The sequence below is a fragment of the Suncus etruscus genome, chromosome 8 (assembly GCF_024139225.1).
Source record: "Suncus etruscus isolate mSunEtr1 chromosome 8, mSunEtr1.pri.cur, whole genome shotgun sequence".
Taxonomy (NCBI): Eukaryota; Metazoa; Chordata; class Mammalia; order Eulipotyphla; family Soricidae; genus Suncus; species Suncus etruscus.
The window spans coordinates 94,796,791-94,815,265 of NC_064855.1; the positions used below are offsets into that span (position 1 = coordinate 94,796,791).

Consider the following 18,475-nt stretch of genomic DNA (forward strand, 5'->3'; position numbering starts at 1 on the left):
AACTCGTTGGCCATAAATGGTATATGACTAGCCAAAGCTAAAACAAACAAACATTGTTGTACTCTTTAAAATGTTGGTTTTGAAGGGGAGATAAATCTATTTTTCTTACTGTTGGAATTCCCCAGAGCTGAGAATAGTGTGTGTCATCTTGTACTATTGAATGCCCACTGTTGGTGAGGGAATATATTTAGGGGAAAGAATTTTGATTTGGTGATTAGATTTTTGTCCCTTAGTGCTTTTGCTTTTGGGGGAGTCACACCCAGCAGTGCTAAGGGGTTACTCCTGGCTCTGTGCTCAGAAATCACTCTTTGACAAGCTTGGGGACCATATAGGATGCCGGGGATTGAACCTGGGTCAGCTGCTTGCAAGGCAAATTAATGTCCTTCCTTCTGTGCTATCGCTCCAGCTCCAACTTCTGTTCTTCCTAATGCCAAACAAGCATATTTCACAGTGTAAAGTTTTCAGGAGATGTTGACCGTGAAATACTTTGAAAAAATGTCTTAAGTGCCATGAAACTATGCAAACATATTTCTATAATTAATATGTAGTCTCCTTTTTTCAGAAGTGGAACCTAGAAGTACTGAGAATCCTCCTAATTGGATACTTAGACATTAATAGAAAACTAATAGCATTTTTTTGCTTATAAATAGAGATGCTTGTAAGGGATGGATATCTTAATTTGAAAAGTTTTATGAGTACAGTTTATTCAAAACGGTAGAAAATTCAGACCCTCTCAGTCTATTCCTTCCTATTCTTATGCATTTCATATGAAGATGCTTCCTTCAATTCTAACTTTTCCACCCCCTTAGAATAAAACTAACAAGTAGAGCTTAACCTGGCTAGCATCATCAGTTCACATGGCTTTCTAAATTTCAGTGAAATTAATTGAACGTACAATCTTTGTAATTCTGTGTCATGAAGCTGGGGTCAAATAATGATCAAAGAGCCAAATAATGATCAAAAACCTTACCGAAGCAATTTGAAACACCCAGTATGTGGTTCAATTAATTTGTGACCAGCTAATAAAAGCTTATCTTGCCTCACGATACTTGAATATGTAGAAGTGTTAAATCAGGACAGGACACATTTGAGGAGTGTAGGTGTAGTTTTCTCAAAAAGTGCAGCCATGCACACTGACTCCTGTATGTTTCCTTACAACCATCTCTTATTTTCTTTGGGGTCACATGTGCATAGTTATTATCTCATAATTGAGTTTTTCATTTTATCCTCCTATGATACCATTTCCCATTCTTCTCTTTGTTGTTATTATGGAGTGTTTCTCTCTAAATTTAACCAATGAAAAATAAAGGAAGTTGTTGACTATTCTAGTATATTATTGGTGAAAGCTGCAGATATTGTGTTGAGACATTAAGAAACTTATCTGTCATCTCTCCTGGGCTCTGTCCAGTTTCTCCTTGCATGACCAAGATGCTATCTCCATCAGCTCATGTTTCCCGTCTTGAGTTGCCCTGTCCATTTGGAGTACAGAATTAAGACTTAGTCTGTGTGGTTCATTTTAGGTAAACTTGGTAAAGTTTTCCCTTTTATTAGAAAAGTCATTTGGATTCAGGCTGAAATTTGGGTACAGAGACTTGGCCTCTTGACATTTCCCTTGTGTTGGAAATTCGAGTAGTGTTGTCATTGCTCCGGATTTCCATATTACATTCCCAACAGCCCTATTGTATTGCTTCAGTATTGGTTATGATGCTTAGCATAGGCAGCAACTAATAGTCAAGGACTGCGCTCCTGTGAAATTTGTAGTTTGCACCTATTATATCTAGTAAAGTGGAGATGTGTTAAGTCAGATCTTCAATAATTTTCCCCTATGTGTTGTCAGTTACACAGGCATGTGGCTTTGTTTTGCATTTTCATCATGCTTTGAAATGTGTTTATTAAAATGAACAATCACTCAACATAGTGCATAATGTTTGCCATAATGAATTATCTAGTTGACATGCAATTTTTGTTACCTACCGCCTCTATGGAAAAAGTGAGAGATTTTCCCAGAGTATCCTTCATACTGCTGTGTAATTGATTATATTTTGCCTCTGTGGCAATGAAATTTTATTTGGCATATGTTCATGTAGATTTCTTGGGAGCTCTACAAAACTGATCTCAGGCAGGAATTTTAGGCTCTTTTTTTCCAGAGATAATGGTCCTTGATCCATAGATACATTAGAATGCTCATCTGATAAAGAAATGTAATAACTGTTTGCTAAGTGAAGGTCTGATCTCCAGGCTGGAATGGTGGCATATTGTCAAATCAGACATGGCCTTTGGAGTATGTGGTCTAATATTAAAAGCAGCTATAAGTAGGGGCTGGAGAGATAGCATGGAGGTAAGGCATTTGCTTTTCATGCAAACCGCCAGGGGCGGTTTCTGAGCATAAAGCCAGGAGTAACTGAGCATAGAGCATAGAGCTGATATAAGCAGATAGTAGCTCTTATTTTTGTTCATTTTTTGGTCTTAATACCAGCTGATGGCATTACCTAGTTGAGGAAAGCAAGTCTCAGTGAAATGAGAGAAAGTGTTTTCCTGAGGATGGAACATGCCCGAGTCTATATGAGTTAAAGTAGTTGACTATGGGACTATGGGCAGACCCTACAATAGCATGTGGACCAGCCCTGAGATAAGTTGGGACTTGGTATATGAGAGAATACTCTGCTTTTGGGCTGCACAGAGCTTCTGGCTGTGATCACTGACACCACAAGCATTTCTGACCCCAATGCAACAGAGACAGGTATGTGCAAGCAGAAACTGAAAGTACTGTAACCCATAGCTAGCACCACAATGCAGATAGGTATGCAAGCTCCACCCGAGGAAGCCCGACCCCTCTTGTAAGCACATGTATTAGCACCATGGTGATAACAACTAGAATGTGCATAAACACTGTCTCTCTCTGGCTCCAAAGTCAGTTGTTTGCAAGAGAGAAAGAAATAAAGATGCTGGGTACAGTATTCTAGGTGAAGCATTCATTTCATTCAGTGAAATAAGTCAGAGAGAGAGAGAAAAATGCAGAATGGTCTCACTCATCTATGGGTTTTAAGAAAAATGAAAGACATTCTTGCAATAATAAATTTCAGACACAAAAGAGAAAAGAGCTGGAAGTTCCAGCTCACCTCAGGAAGCTCACCACAAAGAGTGATGAGTTTAGTTAGAGAAATAACTACATTTTGAACTGTCCTAATATTGAGAATGTATGAGGGAAATGTAGAGCCTGTTTAGGGTACAGGCGGGGGTTGGGTGGGGAGGAGGGAGATTTGGGACTTGGGTGATGGGAATGTTGCACTGGTGATGGGTGGTGTTCCTTTTATGACTGAAACCCAAACACAATCATGTATGTAATCAAGGTGTTTAAATAAAAAAAAAAAGAAATAAAGATGGTCTATAATAAAATAGGGTCCAAAGGGGCTGGACTGATAGCATAGCAGGTAGAGTATTTGCCTTACATGTGGCCAACCCAGCTTCAATTTCTGGCATCCCATATGATTCTCTGAGCCTGCCAGGAGTAATTTCTGAGTATAGAGCCAGGAGTAACCCCTGAGCACTGCTGATGTGGCCCCCCAAAAAGCAAATAAAAAATAGTGTCCAAAGACATCAAACCTTTAGAAATCAGGAAAGAATATGACAGACACACATGGAAAACTGACACTGTTTAAAAAAATAGAAGAGGACAATAGGAAATGGGAAAAATTTTACAAATTCATAGGTTAGAGGAATTAACATCAAAATGACTGCTTTATGCAAAACAGTATACGGATTAATACTACCCTTCTGATATTTTCTTGGTCTTTACTTCAGTGATATAAAAAAATGATAGTATGGAAGTCAGCTATTGACCAACATTTATGTGCCTCAATCCCTAACCAAATTCTCCAATACAGCTCTAATCATTTGTACTCTGATGGTGTGTATATCCCAGGACTGAAACTAGAGCCAGATCTGATCTTCTGCCTGTTCTTGTGTGGTTTGGGAACTAAGAGAGAGCTTTTCACTTAGTGTTGATGAGAATCTACTCCCCAGCCAGGTGCTGGGGTGGGGGGACCAGTGGTGCTAAACTCTGGCCTCCAGTGTGCAAAGCCTGTGCTCCAGATTTTTTTTGTTTATCTGGGGTTTTCTTTTGGGGGGGTCAATCCCAGTGGTGTTCAAGGGTTACTCCTGACTCTGCGCTCAGAAACCATTCCTGACTGGCTTGGGGGACCAAATGAGATGCCAGGAATCGAACTAGGATCCATCCTGTGTTGGCCATGAGCAAGGCAAACATCCTACCACTGTGCTATCTCTCCAGCCCCTGTGCTCCAAATTTTTGAGCTCTATCCCCTGCCTACTTTTCACATTTGCAAGTGGTTAAAAAAATAGGAGAATCTTATTTCGTAATCCTGATATTAGGAGAATCTCACTCAGAGTACAAGAACATCTATTGGGGCCTCTCCAACTTCATTCATTTAGGTTTTTGTATACAGTTGCTTCGGTGCTGTGCTGGTAGAGGTCAGAGGTTGCCCTAGAACCTACATAGCCAGCGAAAACTTGGCCCTTCTGTTGGCTTGTTGTAGTGATTTCTGATTTTTTTTTTATGGTAATGAATACGGTTGGCTAACCTTCCTAGCTCCTCGGCTATCTTTTCTTATCAAACTCTTACCCTAGATCTCAAATGTGCTTAAATCGCAAATACTTGGAGTCAGGGTTTTCTTTTTTGTTTTGGCCTTATGACAATGTTGGTCAAGGATGACAAGTTTAATGATAAAATACAGCTGCCACCACACTCCAGCTACTTCAACCTATATCCTTGGATTGATGCTAAAACTGAAATGCTCTTTGCAGAATAGAAAAACAAAACAGGCACTTGCTAACTTCTAGAGCTGTTCAGCTTTGGCTTGTTGTCAGGCCACTCCAGGCTCACTTCTGCAACCACTTTTTCTTCTCCCTGAGGAGCCTCACCATTCCTAATCACTTCACTGGCTCTTTACTCCAGCCTCCACCGGCTCTGCTGGTTTTTATTGTCAAATCCTGAGATCACAGTCCTTGTTGCCTGCCCCTTCCTTCCTTGGAGTCTCCCTTTCTCAAACCGTTATCTCTGCCTCACCTGCCTTTTTCAACTCACCTCTCTGTCCCCCTCCTATTGGTCTCTGGAATTTTATTTCAAACCTTTAATTTATTCTGCAGTCTTCTCTCCATCTGTCCCACACTTATTTCTGCTGCATCTATTTCCCTCAGTGACCCAGTTGACCTCACCTTTTTATTCCCCATCTTGTTGACAATCTCAGCAGTAATTACTTGGTTCATTCCTATTTTTATATCTATTCTTCATTATCTTCATTCTTGTTTTTGGTCTGGGGTCACACCTGGCAATGCTCAGGTGTTTCTTGTGGCTCTGCACTCGGAATTACTCCTGGTGGTATTCAGGTGATCATATGGGGTGCCAGAGATTGAACACAGGTTGGCTACATGCAAGGCAAGTGGTACATGTACCCACCACTGTACCATTTCTCTTAACCCTGTCTTCATTCTTTTGTGGCCCCACCAGTCCTTGAGACTCTTGACTTCTACCTCCTCAGTTTCCTTTGGTAATTCTTCTGAATCCTCTCTCAGCTATACTTTCCTTAAATATCTTTCCCTTTACTTTCTACATTCTCCCACAGGTGAGGTCATTCCTGCTGTGGTTTCATCCAGCATCTGATTTTAGATGTGACTCACATCTCTTTCTCTTTTTCACTTGGCCTTCTTTCTACAACACTGTCACATAGGCATGTGTTAGTCCTATTAAATTTACCTAATTTTGTATCTTCACAGAAGTCACCACTGTCTGAAAACATAGTGGTGGGAGAAGCTGTAGAGATATTACAGGAGCAAAAGTGCCTGGAAAACCCACTGAATCTGGTTCAGTCTCTGGTAAAATGTCTGGTCACACTGCCAGAAATCACTCCTGACCACAGAGTCTGGAGCCCATGAGCATCGCCCAGTGTGGCTCCCAAATGAAACCAAACCATCACTCTGGCAGCCTCCTGTCTCCTTTCCCCAAGCACACCAGGTCACCAGAAATCAATCACTTGAATCAGCTGGGGCTTGCTCACATCTTTTCACCAGTGTCCTGTGAGTACATCGTCCTGTGCCTCAGCACATCTCAACAGCCCAGCCTCAGAGCTGCCTCATGGCTCCAGTTCTTGGTCCCTGCCCAATCAGTCTGACATTTCTACAACCACTGGCTTCATCCTCATAAATCATGTGGTCAGTCAGGCCTTACATCTCCTGAAAGTCAAATCACCGACTGGACATTATAATATAGATAAGCCAACCTCCTAGCCAAAGTTCCCCCTTGTTCCATACTATTCCCTGGAGACTGTGAATTTCTGCAGGAATCCCTGCTGCAGAATTCTATCTAAAATATTGGGCCCTAGGCCTTGGGAGGTAAATGCTTCAACCTTCCTGGCACTTGTCTTCCGAGACTGTCACTCACTTCACTTGGCACTGTGGGTTCTTTTTGCTGTGGCTGCTGCACTTACTACAGCGAACTGTGTAACTTGCTTATTGTGTTTCTGTTCTGCTGGTCGGTCTGTAGCAGTGGGAGTCAGGAGAAGAGGAGAGGCATGACCATCTTAGGCCTCTCAGCATCCCTATAGGCTTGTGGTGGGTACCTGCTCAAATGAACCGAGAGAGGAATTGGGAAAAGCAGTGGCAGGTTTGGAGGTAATATAATGGGTAAGGTGCTTAAAACCTTTTTATCAACCCAGGTTCTATTCCAGCATCCCATATGGTCCCTTGAGTCCTGCCACGAGTTATCCCTGGGTGTGCTTTGTGAATATTAAACATTTCTAAATTAGCCTGGATTACATACATATTTGCTCCTTTTTTGTTTTTTGCTCAGGAGTACATAGGATTTTACTTTGAAGATTTAAGTGGCATTGGCATAGCCTGTTCCTCAAAGCAAATCCAGACTTACAGAAGGAGGAAAGAATAAATAGTTGGGTAGCTACAAAAAGCTTGAGTATGGGGAGATATAGAAATGACTTAAGTAGTTTGTGAATTTTAGTAAGACCAGATCTAAGTAAGTTTTGATGAGGCTTCCTCAAGATGGAGAAAGAAATATTGAAGTGACTGCTTTGACTTGATTTCTACACCAAGATCCTTTTGCCCCTCAAGTGATTCTGGAGCTATGATTCTGGATTGCCTATTTGGTGTGTGAAGTAGGTAAAAAGCTTGTGATAAAAGTAAATTAAAAAACTAAGAGCAAACCATAGTTGTTGCATGCTGAAATTGTACTTTGCAGGGTCGTCTTTGTGGGTAAGAAAGGGAGAAAGAGAACTGGAGTGATGATAGTACAGCAGGTAGGGAACTTGCCTTGCAAGCAGCTGACCTGGGTCCAATTCCCAGAATCCCTTATGATCTCTGGAACATCACCAGGAGTGATTATCCTGAGTGCACAACCAAGAGTAATCTCTGAGCATAGAATGGGCCTCTCTCCCCCAGATAATTTTCTTTGTTTTAAAGGCAAGAGGGAATGGAGACATAGTACAGCATGGAATGTGCTTATCTTGCTTGCAACTGACCTGGGTTTCCTCCTCAACACCCTTTATGGTCCTTCTAGCACTGCCAGGACTGATTCCTGAATGTAGACCCAGAAGTAAGCCATATGTAGTCCCAAAATCAACAACAACAACAACAACAACTACAACGATAGAGGAGTTAAAGAATAGGGGAAGAGATGTCTGCACATCTGAGCTTCTGCGACTGTCCTAGCAATATGTTGCACACTTGGTGTGTAAGGAGCGAGCTTACACTCTCAAATTCTGGTAGCTGGAAAGCTTGAGATTGGAGTTTTGGCCTGGTAAGACTTTTTTTATAGACCCCAAACTTCCTGCCATTTTTTATGTGACTGAAGCACCAAGAGCCTCTTTATAGGAGGTGGAGGGTTGAACTTACCAAAGATTTCCCTTTTAATACCATCCTCTTGGGGTAGTATTTCAATGGATGAATTTTGGAGAGAATATGAGTGTTCTTCATACCCTAACTCTGTAATTGTGTATTATAGTACGAACTGCCCTCCAGGTAACTCTGGCATGGCCTGGTGGACAGTCATTAAATAATTGTTGCCAGTCACACTTGAGGCTGTTTTGTAAATGGTCTTCAGCTGTTTTGAGAGTGGGAGAGCTCCCAAAGTGTTCTCAGGATGCCCAGGTCCCTCTTGGTGATTTCAGCCAACCAGACTGGTTTAATGCGGGATCTGAGGACGAGATGTCAAGGACACTAGCTATGGTGGTACCTGATGATTTTCAGGGGACCAAAAGTGGTGCTGGGATCAAACCTGGGTTGGCCACATGCATGGCCCATGCCTTACCTGCTCTTTCTCCAGACCCTGGTTTTTCAGTTCTAAGAAAAGTAATTAGCATTTCAAGTATTTGAGGGAACTTTTGCCTTTTTGTATGGTGTATAGTTAGCTTTGCTTAGAATACAAGACAGTATTATAGGAACTCTCTTTCTGGACAGGAACATATAACTTATATATTCCTGCTTATTTCTGGGGCTGGAGAAACAGTAAAGCAGGTAAAGCACTTACTCGCTTGCCTTGTATGCATCCAACCTGAATTGGATCCCTTGTACTGATATGATCCCTTGAACTCTCCAGGAGTGATTCCTGAGTGTAGAGCTAAGAGTATGTCCTGAACACAGCTGGATGTGGCCCTAGAACCAAAAACCAAAAATAAAATCTAGGGTTTTATTTGGGGGGGGCACACCCATCTGTGCTTTTTCCTGGCACTATGCTCAGGGATTACTTTTGATGGGCTCTGGAGACCTGATGGGGTGATAGGGATTGAAGCATTTGGCTAAATGCAAGGCAAGCATTGAACCCACTAGAATATTTCTTGGTTCACCTATCTATTTCATCTTCAAGTGTCAGTTTTCCCAGTCATTTGTCTAGAAAATATGAGACCCACACAGATTAGTTTCAGTAACCTAGTGGTTATTAGGACATATTCAAGTGCTCCTGTATTTCCTCACTGATTTTCTGATCTGAAATGCCGAGACCATTTTATTTTACCTGTAGTCCCTTTCAGAATTAAACAAAAAATAAATCACTCAGTACCCCTCTTCCCAAGCTCAGATTCTACCCTCTCAGAATAAACAGAAAGTCCCCTCCCACCCTGCTACCTCAATTGTGCCCTGTTCACTACATTGTTCCAGTACCCCTGGGGATACCTTTGGAAAACACTTGGAGCATTTGCCTTCAAGATAAACTGACATACAGTTTAGGTTAGTACTTTGGGCCCATTCATTTCCATGTGGAGGTGGGGGAATGAGTGATTGCTCTAAGATTCCAGCCACTTCTGGCGCTCATTGGCTCATTGATTGTTTTCTCTGTACCTAGGTATTGTGTGAGGCATGGAGGTAGGCGTCCCTGCAGTGAGAAGGAAGTGCAAAATAATTCTGTTTCCAGATGCTTTTGGAGTTTTGCATTATTTTCTCATTCTCGTAGTGGGATGCAGTACTAATCTTTTTAAGAGTTAGCATTAAGATTTTCAATAAACTGTTATTGGTTTTCCTTTTGTGTGAATTGAGTCAAACTGTTAAGTTCGGTTTTGATTATGTGCTGGGACATAGTCAACAAGAATTTGAATATTGGCTATAATTATGTAAACCTAGGAAGAGGTGATCAAAGGAAGGCTGTTGCTGTTTCTGAGAGCTCTCATTATTTTTAGTGTGCAGAACTAAAGAAATTCAGTTCCCACGCCTGTCCTTATGACTATAAGGTATCATTATTGGAGCTTTCTATTGAGTTTAAGGAGGTATGCTAAATGAACGATGGGTCAGATTTTGCTAATGATGTACAAAAAGCTGCACATATAGATTGCAATTTATTTTATTATTTTGTTTCTTGGAGGTTTTTTGCTTCTTGGTTCTGGATATGCACTCAAGAATCACTTCAGGGGGCCGGAGCAATAGCACAGCAGTAGGGTGTTTGCCTTGCATGTGGGAGAACCTAGGACAGACCCAGGTTTGACTACGTGGTCCCCCGAGCCTGCCTGGGGCAATTTCTGAGCTCAGAGCTCTGAGCATCACTGAGTGTGGCAAAAAAAAAAAAAAAAAGAAAAAAAAAGACACACAAAAAACAAAACAAAACAAAAAGAAACACTTCTGGAGGTATTCAGATATGCCAGGGATTAAACCAGGGCCTGCTGTGTGCAAGGCAAAGACCTTAACCCATGTATCTTTCTGGGCCCCTAACATTTTTTTATCTTTTGGGTTTTTGATTTTGGGGCCACACCCAGCATCACTCAGGGATTACTCCTGGCTCTGCACTCTGAAGTTACTCCTGGCAGAATCAGGAGACCAAATGGATACACCCTCCCCACTGTGCTATAACTCAGATCCTGAGCCCTTACTTTTTTGAAGGGGGGCAGTTTTGAAGATTTATAAAAATAATAAACCTCAGGCCCCAGAGAGATAATACAGTGGAAAGGTGTTTGCCTTGCACATGGCTGACCTGGATTTGATCCCTGGCATCCCATATAGTTCCCTGAGCACGACCAACAGTGATCCCTGAGTGCAAAGCCAAGAGTAAGTCCTGAGCACTGCCAGTGTAGTCCCAAAACAAAGCATAATAATAGTAATAGTCCATTAAGCACTCTCAAATTATTATTATTATTTTGCAAAATAATAAGGGATAGGCCGATAATAGTACTTTATTACATTCATCTTAATAGAAAATGCTCAGTACACAAAGGCAAAGTTTATTACTCACGAACACAAGGACTTTCAGAAACGCTGGGGCTTGGCAGAAGCTATGTTAAGTGAATATGGGTACTGGTGGGCACCTTTGGGGTCCAGTATATGATCAAAGCTATAGTTGGGCTTTAATGGGCAGTAATAGCCCAGTCGCCACTGGGTCACTGGCACCACAGTGGCACTTGGGTAGATTGTTGGGGCCAGGGGACAAGCAAACTTAGTGACTGGAACTTTACTGAGAAACAGGGGAGTTGTCTGGAATCTGGCTGAGGGAAGCTAGAGGACCAGGCAAGGCACACCGACAGTGCTCAGCCAGGGGCATATCAGCCCTAGGACAGAAGACCTTGCAAGTAGGATAGTTTAATGAGCCCTCATTTATATGGAGGCCCAGCCCAATGCCAGTTTAGGGACTGGAACTAAACAAACCAACAAAAAAAAAAACCATACACAGTCCATGGTGCCAACTCCATGTCTGAGAACTTGCGCATGGCACACACAAGTTCTATCCTCAGGCAGTCAGAATGGAAAGAACCAGGCACTAGATGGCAGGATCAGGAGAAACTAGAGGAAGGGAGGATGGGAAGGGCAAGACAAGGAACTGGGGGTCTCTCCTTAAGTAGGAGACCCGAGAAAGGTAAACAAACACCTTTTACATCTTCTTACTAGGAGTGACTGAGGGACACTTGCATTAGCCTTAATACATGCAGCGAATACCATGCAGCTGTCAGGAGAGATGAAGTCATGAGATTTTCCTATACATGGATGGACATGGAAACTATTATGCTGAATGAAATAAGTCTGAGGGACAGAGAGAGATGTGGGATAGTTTCATTCATTTATGGGTTTTAAGAAAATAAAAACATTATTGAAATCATTTCCAGAGATGAGGTCCAAAAGGACTGGCTCACAATATGAAGCTTACCACAAAGAGTGATGAGTTCAGTCAGAGAAATAACTACACTGACAAATATCATGACAGTGGTAGTGAGTGAGAGAAATAGAATGCCTGTCTCAAAGATAGACAGGCAGGGGAGTGAAGGAGGAAAGAGATGGGGGGCATTGTTGGTAGGAAGGTTGCATTGGTGAAGGGAGTATAATCTTTATGCCTGAAACCGAAATACAAACATGCTTGTAAGTATAGTACTTAAATAAAGATACTATTTAAAATAAATAACATGAAAGATGGTAAGGGTTTAGGGAAGAGCAGGATCTTTGACAGGATTCACCTGCATATCCTGGGCCAGTTCTGACATTCCACATCAGGAATTTCTTGCCAATTTGGCCCTCCATACCTCTCTCCCCCATTGCCCCTATTCACTCAATCACTTGAAAGTGAGAGAAGTGATAGGAACTCTTGCCCTTGTTCAGAAATATACCCATCTTCTCCTTGACCTATGCTGTCTTTCTCCTTTTTGAGGTCTCTTTGATTAGCACTGAGCCTCTCAAATCCTCTTAAATCCTTCTGCTTTTAAAAAAAAGTCTGTTAAATGACTTGATGGAAAATGGAAAAGGTTCAAGTTGCCCTGTACAAATGTTGTTCATTTGTCTTATTCTCTTTCATAAGACCGGTTTTCCGGTTAATAGCTCCTTCAATTCTTCAGATCACCGGGTAGCTGGTATGTGGTGCTTCCAAGGCCCTAAGGCCCTAACCCCCCACAGCATCCTTGTTTGTTTATCTTTTCTTGCCCCCCTACAATCACTCTCCTCCCTCTTCCACTCCTCCTGTCTGCTGCCATCGGACAAAGTTGTGCTTTCTCCCTGCAGATAGATGCTAATTGTATTCTTGGTGGGGACCCTGCTGTCACAGCCACAATCACTGCGGCCTTGTTGGGCTTCAAAGTAGCTATGATTGTGTGGATGCTATTTACCCGGCTTGCACCAGTCGCCTGCATCTGTGGCTGAGAACATGCAGCCACTGTAATTGCCTTGCGAGGGATCAAACTGGTATTAAATAACATCATCTATGGAGCAAGTTAATGTTCACAAAGGATGATTGATTTCTTTTTTTTTTTTTTTTCCTCTCCATTACAGAATTTTAAAGGAGAGACTTTGGGTAAAAGATACTGAAGATGTGAGAGCAGTGAGCAATTGTGTGTGTGTGTGTGTGTGTGTGTGTGTGTGTGTGTGTGTGTGTGTGTGTGTGTGTCACACAGATTGTTTTTGTTTTGGGGCCACACCCAGTCGCTCAGGGATTACTCCTGGCTCTGCTCAGAAATCGCTCCTGGCAGGCTTGGGGGACCATATGGGATGCCAGGAATTGAACCACTGCCCATTCTTGGTCGGCTACATGCAAGGCAAACACCCTACCACTGTGCAATCTTTCTAGCCCCTGGCTTCATATTTTAAAGCGAGGGAGCCATGGAATGCCAGGCAGCCTGTATCACTCTGAAATAATGTGGAGTAGGAGGAAGAGGTTTATAGCCACAGTAAAAAGTGGTGCCACTTGGGAACTAGGACTGGAGGTCCCGTCCCATCCATCAACATATGGATCTTGAAATACCATCACTGTGATGATAGTGTCATTGCCTGGTTCTTTTACCACCCGAGCTTCTTACCGAAGTCAAAAAAAAAAAAAAGGTGTCTGTGAGGATCTCAACAGTTCTAGAGGATTCTCTTCTTTACCTTCCTCCTCTAGCTCTTCTCTCTACTCCACTCACTGCTCATCTGAAAGGGTCTTGCATCTGGTTGTCCCTCAGTTTTGCTCCTGGAATGCAGGGCAGGGCCATGTGCCAGAGCAATCCTTTCTAGACTTGTTTTAAGGTTCCATCTATATTTCCTGCAGAAGAAGCCATGTTATTATTTCAGGTAAATCTGGCCTGGTTTATGTTTCATGTCTTCTTCCCTTCCATCCAGCTTAAGTTTATATTTCAACCACTTTCTTTTTAGGAAAGTGAATTTTGATACTAACTTGTGTTTCTTAAAGTGAGAAAAAGTGCTCTTTGATGTGACTTACCCACACATTTACAGTTGGGAGTCCTTTTCCCCTCAATTTTGTTATTACAGAAATTTAGACAGCAGAACTTTGATAGTTCTGGAGGAGGGAGATCCGTTTCTCACTTATCCTAATTAATGTAAAGTAAGTGTCTGCCCATTGCAGATAAAATTTCTTTTGTTCTTCATAGTAGTAATGTAATATGTATAATCTATTTCTGTTTCTGTTTTGGGGCCACATCTGGCAGTACTCAGGAATCATTTCAGGCAGGCTTGGGGGACCATATGGGATACTGGGGATCCCATTGCAAGGCAAGCACTCTACAATCGTAGCATCTCACCTTTAAAACTTACATGAGTTTTATTGCATAGATAATATGTGTTCTATGCAGAAACGTTGTAAAGCGTATTTTATAAAAATAAAACCTTCATCATTAGTTGCCTCTGTACCTACCATCTAAAATAGCTATCACTACCTTTTCCTGCTGTATATCCCCTTCCCTGATTTTTGTAGATCAGTTCCCTATTGGCCTTGCTATGAATTCAAGGCCACTTAGAAACACAAAATCATTTAAGTATATTTCACAATCCAGAAATTTTCACTTAATTATTTTTTTCTTCTTAAAATGTTTTCTTGGTAGTAGGTGTTGGATGGATGTTGGGCCATACCTGGCTGTGCTCAGGGCTTATTATTTTTGGCTCTGCTTAGGGATTGTTCTTGGTGGAACTAGTTGGATCATAACCCTTGCTGGAATTTGAGCTAGTGTGGGGAGCATGTAAGGCAAGAGGCTTAATCCCTATACTACCTATCTGATGCTAAAATTTTCTTGATCCACATTTTGGGATACTAAGTGGCTTGAATATTTACTAAAAGCAGAAAGATACAGGACTATGGTAGATAGTTTTTATTGAGAGAACATTTCCCATAGTCTCTAAAAATAATATTTTTAAAAAGATATTTATTTGAGGACTAATAATCGCTTGTATTATAAAACACTTAAATCTTTGTGCAGAAAGAAAACATTTCTAATGTAATCTTGACAAACAACGTTCCATGATCATGCAGACATGCTGGCTTTACCCAGGATGTGAGAGTGGTTGGTCTTATTTCAACTAAGTGGTCTACACATAGTGGTGCATGGGAGGCTGGTATGCAGTCTGGGGGCTGAACCCACAGCTCGTACTTGCAGAGATGTTCACCATCATCAGAGCACCATCCCACATGTTTTATTTTCCTCTTCCTGGGATATAGATAAGAATGAATAACAAAATATATTTATAATTTATTTTTCTCTTTGATTAATGTTGTCAAATAAGATATTCTTTGGAAAATTCTCTTTGTCTTTTTTTTGACCAAAAAACTTCTCCATCTCTCTCTTTCTCTTTCTCTCTCTCTTTATCCCTCCCTCTCTTCCTCCCATCCCATTCTCCTCCCCTCCCTCCCTCCCTTTGGCAATCAATATCTGCTTCCATGTTCACTAACTGCCACTGTTTGTTTTTGCTTCTATGACAGCTAGCCGATGGCGGAGTCTCTTCTCTTCAAACGTCTCCCTGGCTTTTCCCTATAGTCCTGTTGCAAGACTCAGCCCTTATAGCAATGGCATTAGCACTCCCAGCTTCTCTAAAACTTCAAATAAAGCAATACTAACACCTGAACGAACAGGTAATAGTTCAACCTCTTGGCTAATGCTTCTTGCCTTGCCTTTCTCTCACTAAAGCAAACTTACTTGTCCAGCTCACATTGAAAAACTTGAAGAGTCTCAGGACGGTGGATACTCACTACCAAGGAAGGAGGCTGGTGATCCTGTCCCTTATTTTATAGCCATGTGGAATGGGTAGTTGGTCTTATATTTACCTGGAAACAGGCTTCCCAATGTCCTCAAAGGCCTTTGAAATAAAATGTCCAACATAGTATTAAGTTGTTTTCATTCTGATTTTCAATGTTGATGTGCCTTTTGTGTCCTGTTTTTGTGTACTTATTTATTTTTGTATACTTATTTATTATTATGAAAATCTCCTCATCTCTGTATCTGGCTCAGAATTGGTCTCCTCCTACTTATTCCCCCCCTTCCCCCTTCGCTTTGGATTTCTTATCTCAGATCATTGCTTTTCCACTCTAATGACTCTAAACTAAACTAAAGTTTCGTATGTGCTGTTGTTACATATGCATATGTGCCTCTCATCAGTGATCATTCTTTGCCATGTCAAATAGTACTGTCTGTACCTGTTTAGTAAAGGTAGACACAAGCCTGTACCACCAATGGCTTGTGTGGTAACTAAACCATGAATGTGGTTTAGTGTACACAATGACAATGTCCACATTTTTAAAAATAAAATGTGGGGCCAGAGTGATAGCATAGAAGGTAGGACATTTGCCTTGCATGCAGCCAACCTGGATTCACTCACCAGCATCCCATATAGTGTCCCAAGCCTGCCAGGAGCAATTTCTTTGTGCAGAGCCAGAAGTAACGCCTAAGTACTCCCAGGTATGGCCCAAAATAATAATAATAAATGTTTCAGCTAATAATAAAAAAAAGTTTCAGCTGGAATTTTAGTATTTAAATAAGTAGTGAGTTACTGACCAGATACAAGAATATCTGTGCATGGCAAGTATCTAAGGGTATGTAGACATACATATCATTTCCCAATGTAGAAAGGTCCTGTTTGATAGGTTAATTTTAGGGCCTGGGAAGGGGCATAGATGAATTCCATAGATGGTTTGCTTGCGGCATATTTTGAAAGCAGAAGAAAACTGCTCATTGGCATTGATGCATGTGCTGCAAGCACCAGATATATGCCAATTCTATTAACTGACGTGCGTCTTTCTTGTTTTTTAAGGTTACACCTCTAGAGGTTCCCCTCTCAGTCCCCAGTCTTCAATCGACAGTGAGCTGAGCACGTCGGAGTTAGAGGACGACTCTATCTCCATGGGCTATAAGCTGCAAGACCTCACTGACGTCCAGATCATGGCTCGTCTACAGGAAGAAAGTATGTCCTTTTGAAACTAGATGCCGCCACATGAACTATACCAGGGGGGTCAGGCAGACATGCAGGAATTTCTTCCCAGGGAAGATGCAAGCAATTGGATTTTCTCTTGTGCATTAGCCTACGTTGGAGGTAGAGAACATAAAGGTTTCTCACATTCTTGTGAGCATTGTAAGGGGTTAGGACCTGCATTTGATCAAAGCACCTTGATACAGAGGTGCGGCTTGATACAGGTATAGCCTGTCTGGACATGGGTTGTCAGTCTCTTAAAAGTCTACATTTGCAAATTTCCACAAGGCTAACCAAATTTCACTTGAGTGGTTTTATTTTTTAATCTCAGATCAGTAGAAATTTGAGTGTTCAAAGGAGCTTTATTTGGAATAGCCGAAGCCAGGACTGGCTGCTCAGTTGTTATTCAGTGGTTGAATGGTTAATCAAGCAGCAGTACATCTGTACCACGGAGTATTATTGAGCAGCAAGGAATGAATTAGTGACGCATGTACCATCTCAGATGTGTCTCCAGGGAATGCTGCTGAGTGAAAAAGATGGTCCCAAGTGATCGCGTACGGTATAATGCCATTTAGATCAAAACATTTTGGAATGACAGCATTTTAGAAAGAGATTATAGGTTGTGGTTACTGCGGGTTAGGGATTGGCTCTCGGATGGGAAAGAAGTGACTATAAAATGATAACCAACACAAGGGGTTTATATACACAGATGTGTAAATTTTTAGAATTGTTCAGTACATCTGTATCATGAAATACAACTTGAGACAGAGGCATTCAGTATTTTGACTAATGGCAGATATCTGAACCTATGGGTAATAAAGCTGTACTGATCTTCACACTAACACACATTCATGAGTAAAACTGAAGATCTAATTAAGATGTGTTTGTATCACTGCCAATTTTCTGGTTGATAATATTCCATAATTTTCTAAGTGTTCCCAGGGGTAGCTGGTGAGATTGGATAAAGATGCAAGGAATCTCTGAAATATTTCTTAGTACTACATGTGAATATATAGCTATACCCCGCACAATTTAAGTTGTTAAGTGGCAGTATGCCTTGAAAAAGATAATGTTATTACTGACACAAGAGAGATGGCCTTCTTAGAAAAACACTTGTACACCATATTTCAAACTTCTGTTTGATTTTCAAAATTGGGCTAGGGGGAGGAGTTTTTGCTTGGATAAAGAGTTGATTAATTCAGTCCTCCAATTTAGCAAACCACAGAGATTTTTCTTTTTTCTTTTTCTTTTCTTCCTTTTTTTTTTTCTTTTTGGTTTTTGGGCCACACCCGGCGATGCTCAGTGGTTACTCCTGGGTATCTGCTCAGAAATAGCTCCTGGCAGGCACGGGGGACCATATGGGGTGCCGGGATTCGAATCAACCACCTTTGGTCCTGGATTGGTTGCTTGCAAGGCAAACACCGCTGTGCTATCACTCTGGCTCCCCACAGAGATTTTTCTAAGATGCCTTCCCAACTATCTCTCTAGACTGCAAAAGGAATGATTTGGGCAGAATAGTGAGATCAATGGCTGATGGACTGTAGCACAGCAGTTTATTCTAAATGTCATCAGGGAAAAGCTTTCACAGACCGCTTGTACTGCAGTGATTGTTATGTTAACTCGCAGATATCTCTTTGGGAAGTAAATTTATCTTTTCTTGGAATTAAAAACAAGACAGCAGCTCTCTATTTGTATCATTTCTTTTACATGAATTGTTTTTATGTTTTTAGATATCTGATTAACAGGAACATAATTTTTTTTGTTTGTTTTTGGGCCACACCCGGTATCGCTCAGGAGTTACTGCTGGCTCTGCACTCAAAAATTGCCCCTG

At 41.4% G+C, this 18,475-nt stretch overlaps 1 protein-coding gene across 3 annotated transcripts in view; it reads left to right on the plus strand.

The window, feature by feature from the left end:
* The window catches only part of SLAIN1 (SLAIN motif family member 1), a 57,996-nt gene that overhangs the window by 22,273 nt on the left and 17,248 nt on the right, over nt 1–18,475 (plus strand). Inside the window, exons 3-4 of one of the 3 annotated variants that reach the window (XM_049778728.1) lie at nt 15,164–15,313; nt 16,489–16,638. The exons of 1 other annotated variant lie outside the window; for it this stretch is intronic. In XM_049778728.1, coding sequence (XP_049634685.1) covers nt 15,164–15,313; nt 16,489–16,638 — 300 coding nt within the window. The remainder of the gene's footprint in view (nt 1–15,163; nt 15,314–16,488; nt 16,639–18,475) is intronic. One more of the 3 variants, XM_049778729.1, reaches the window with a different exon arrangement.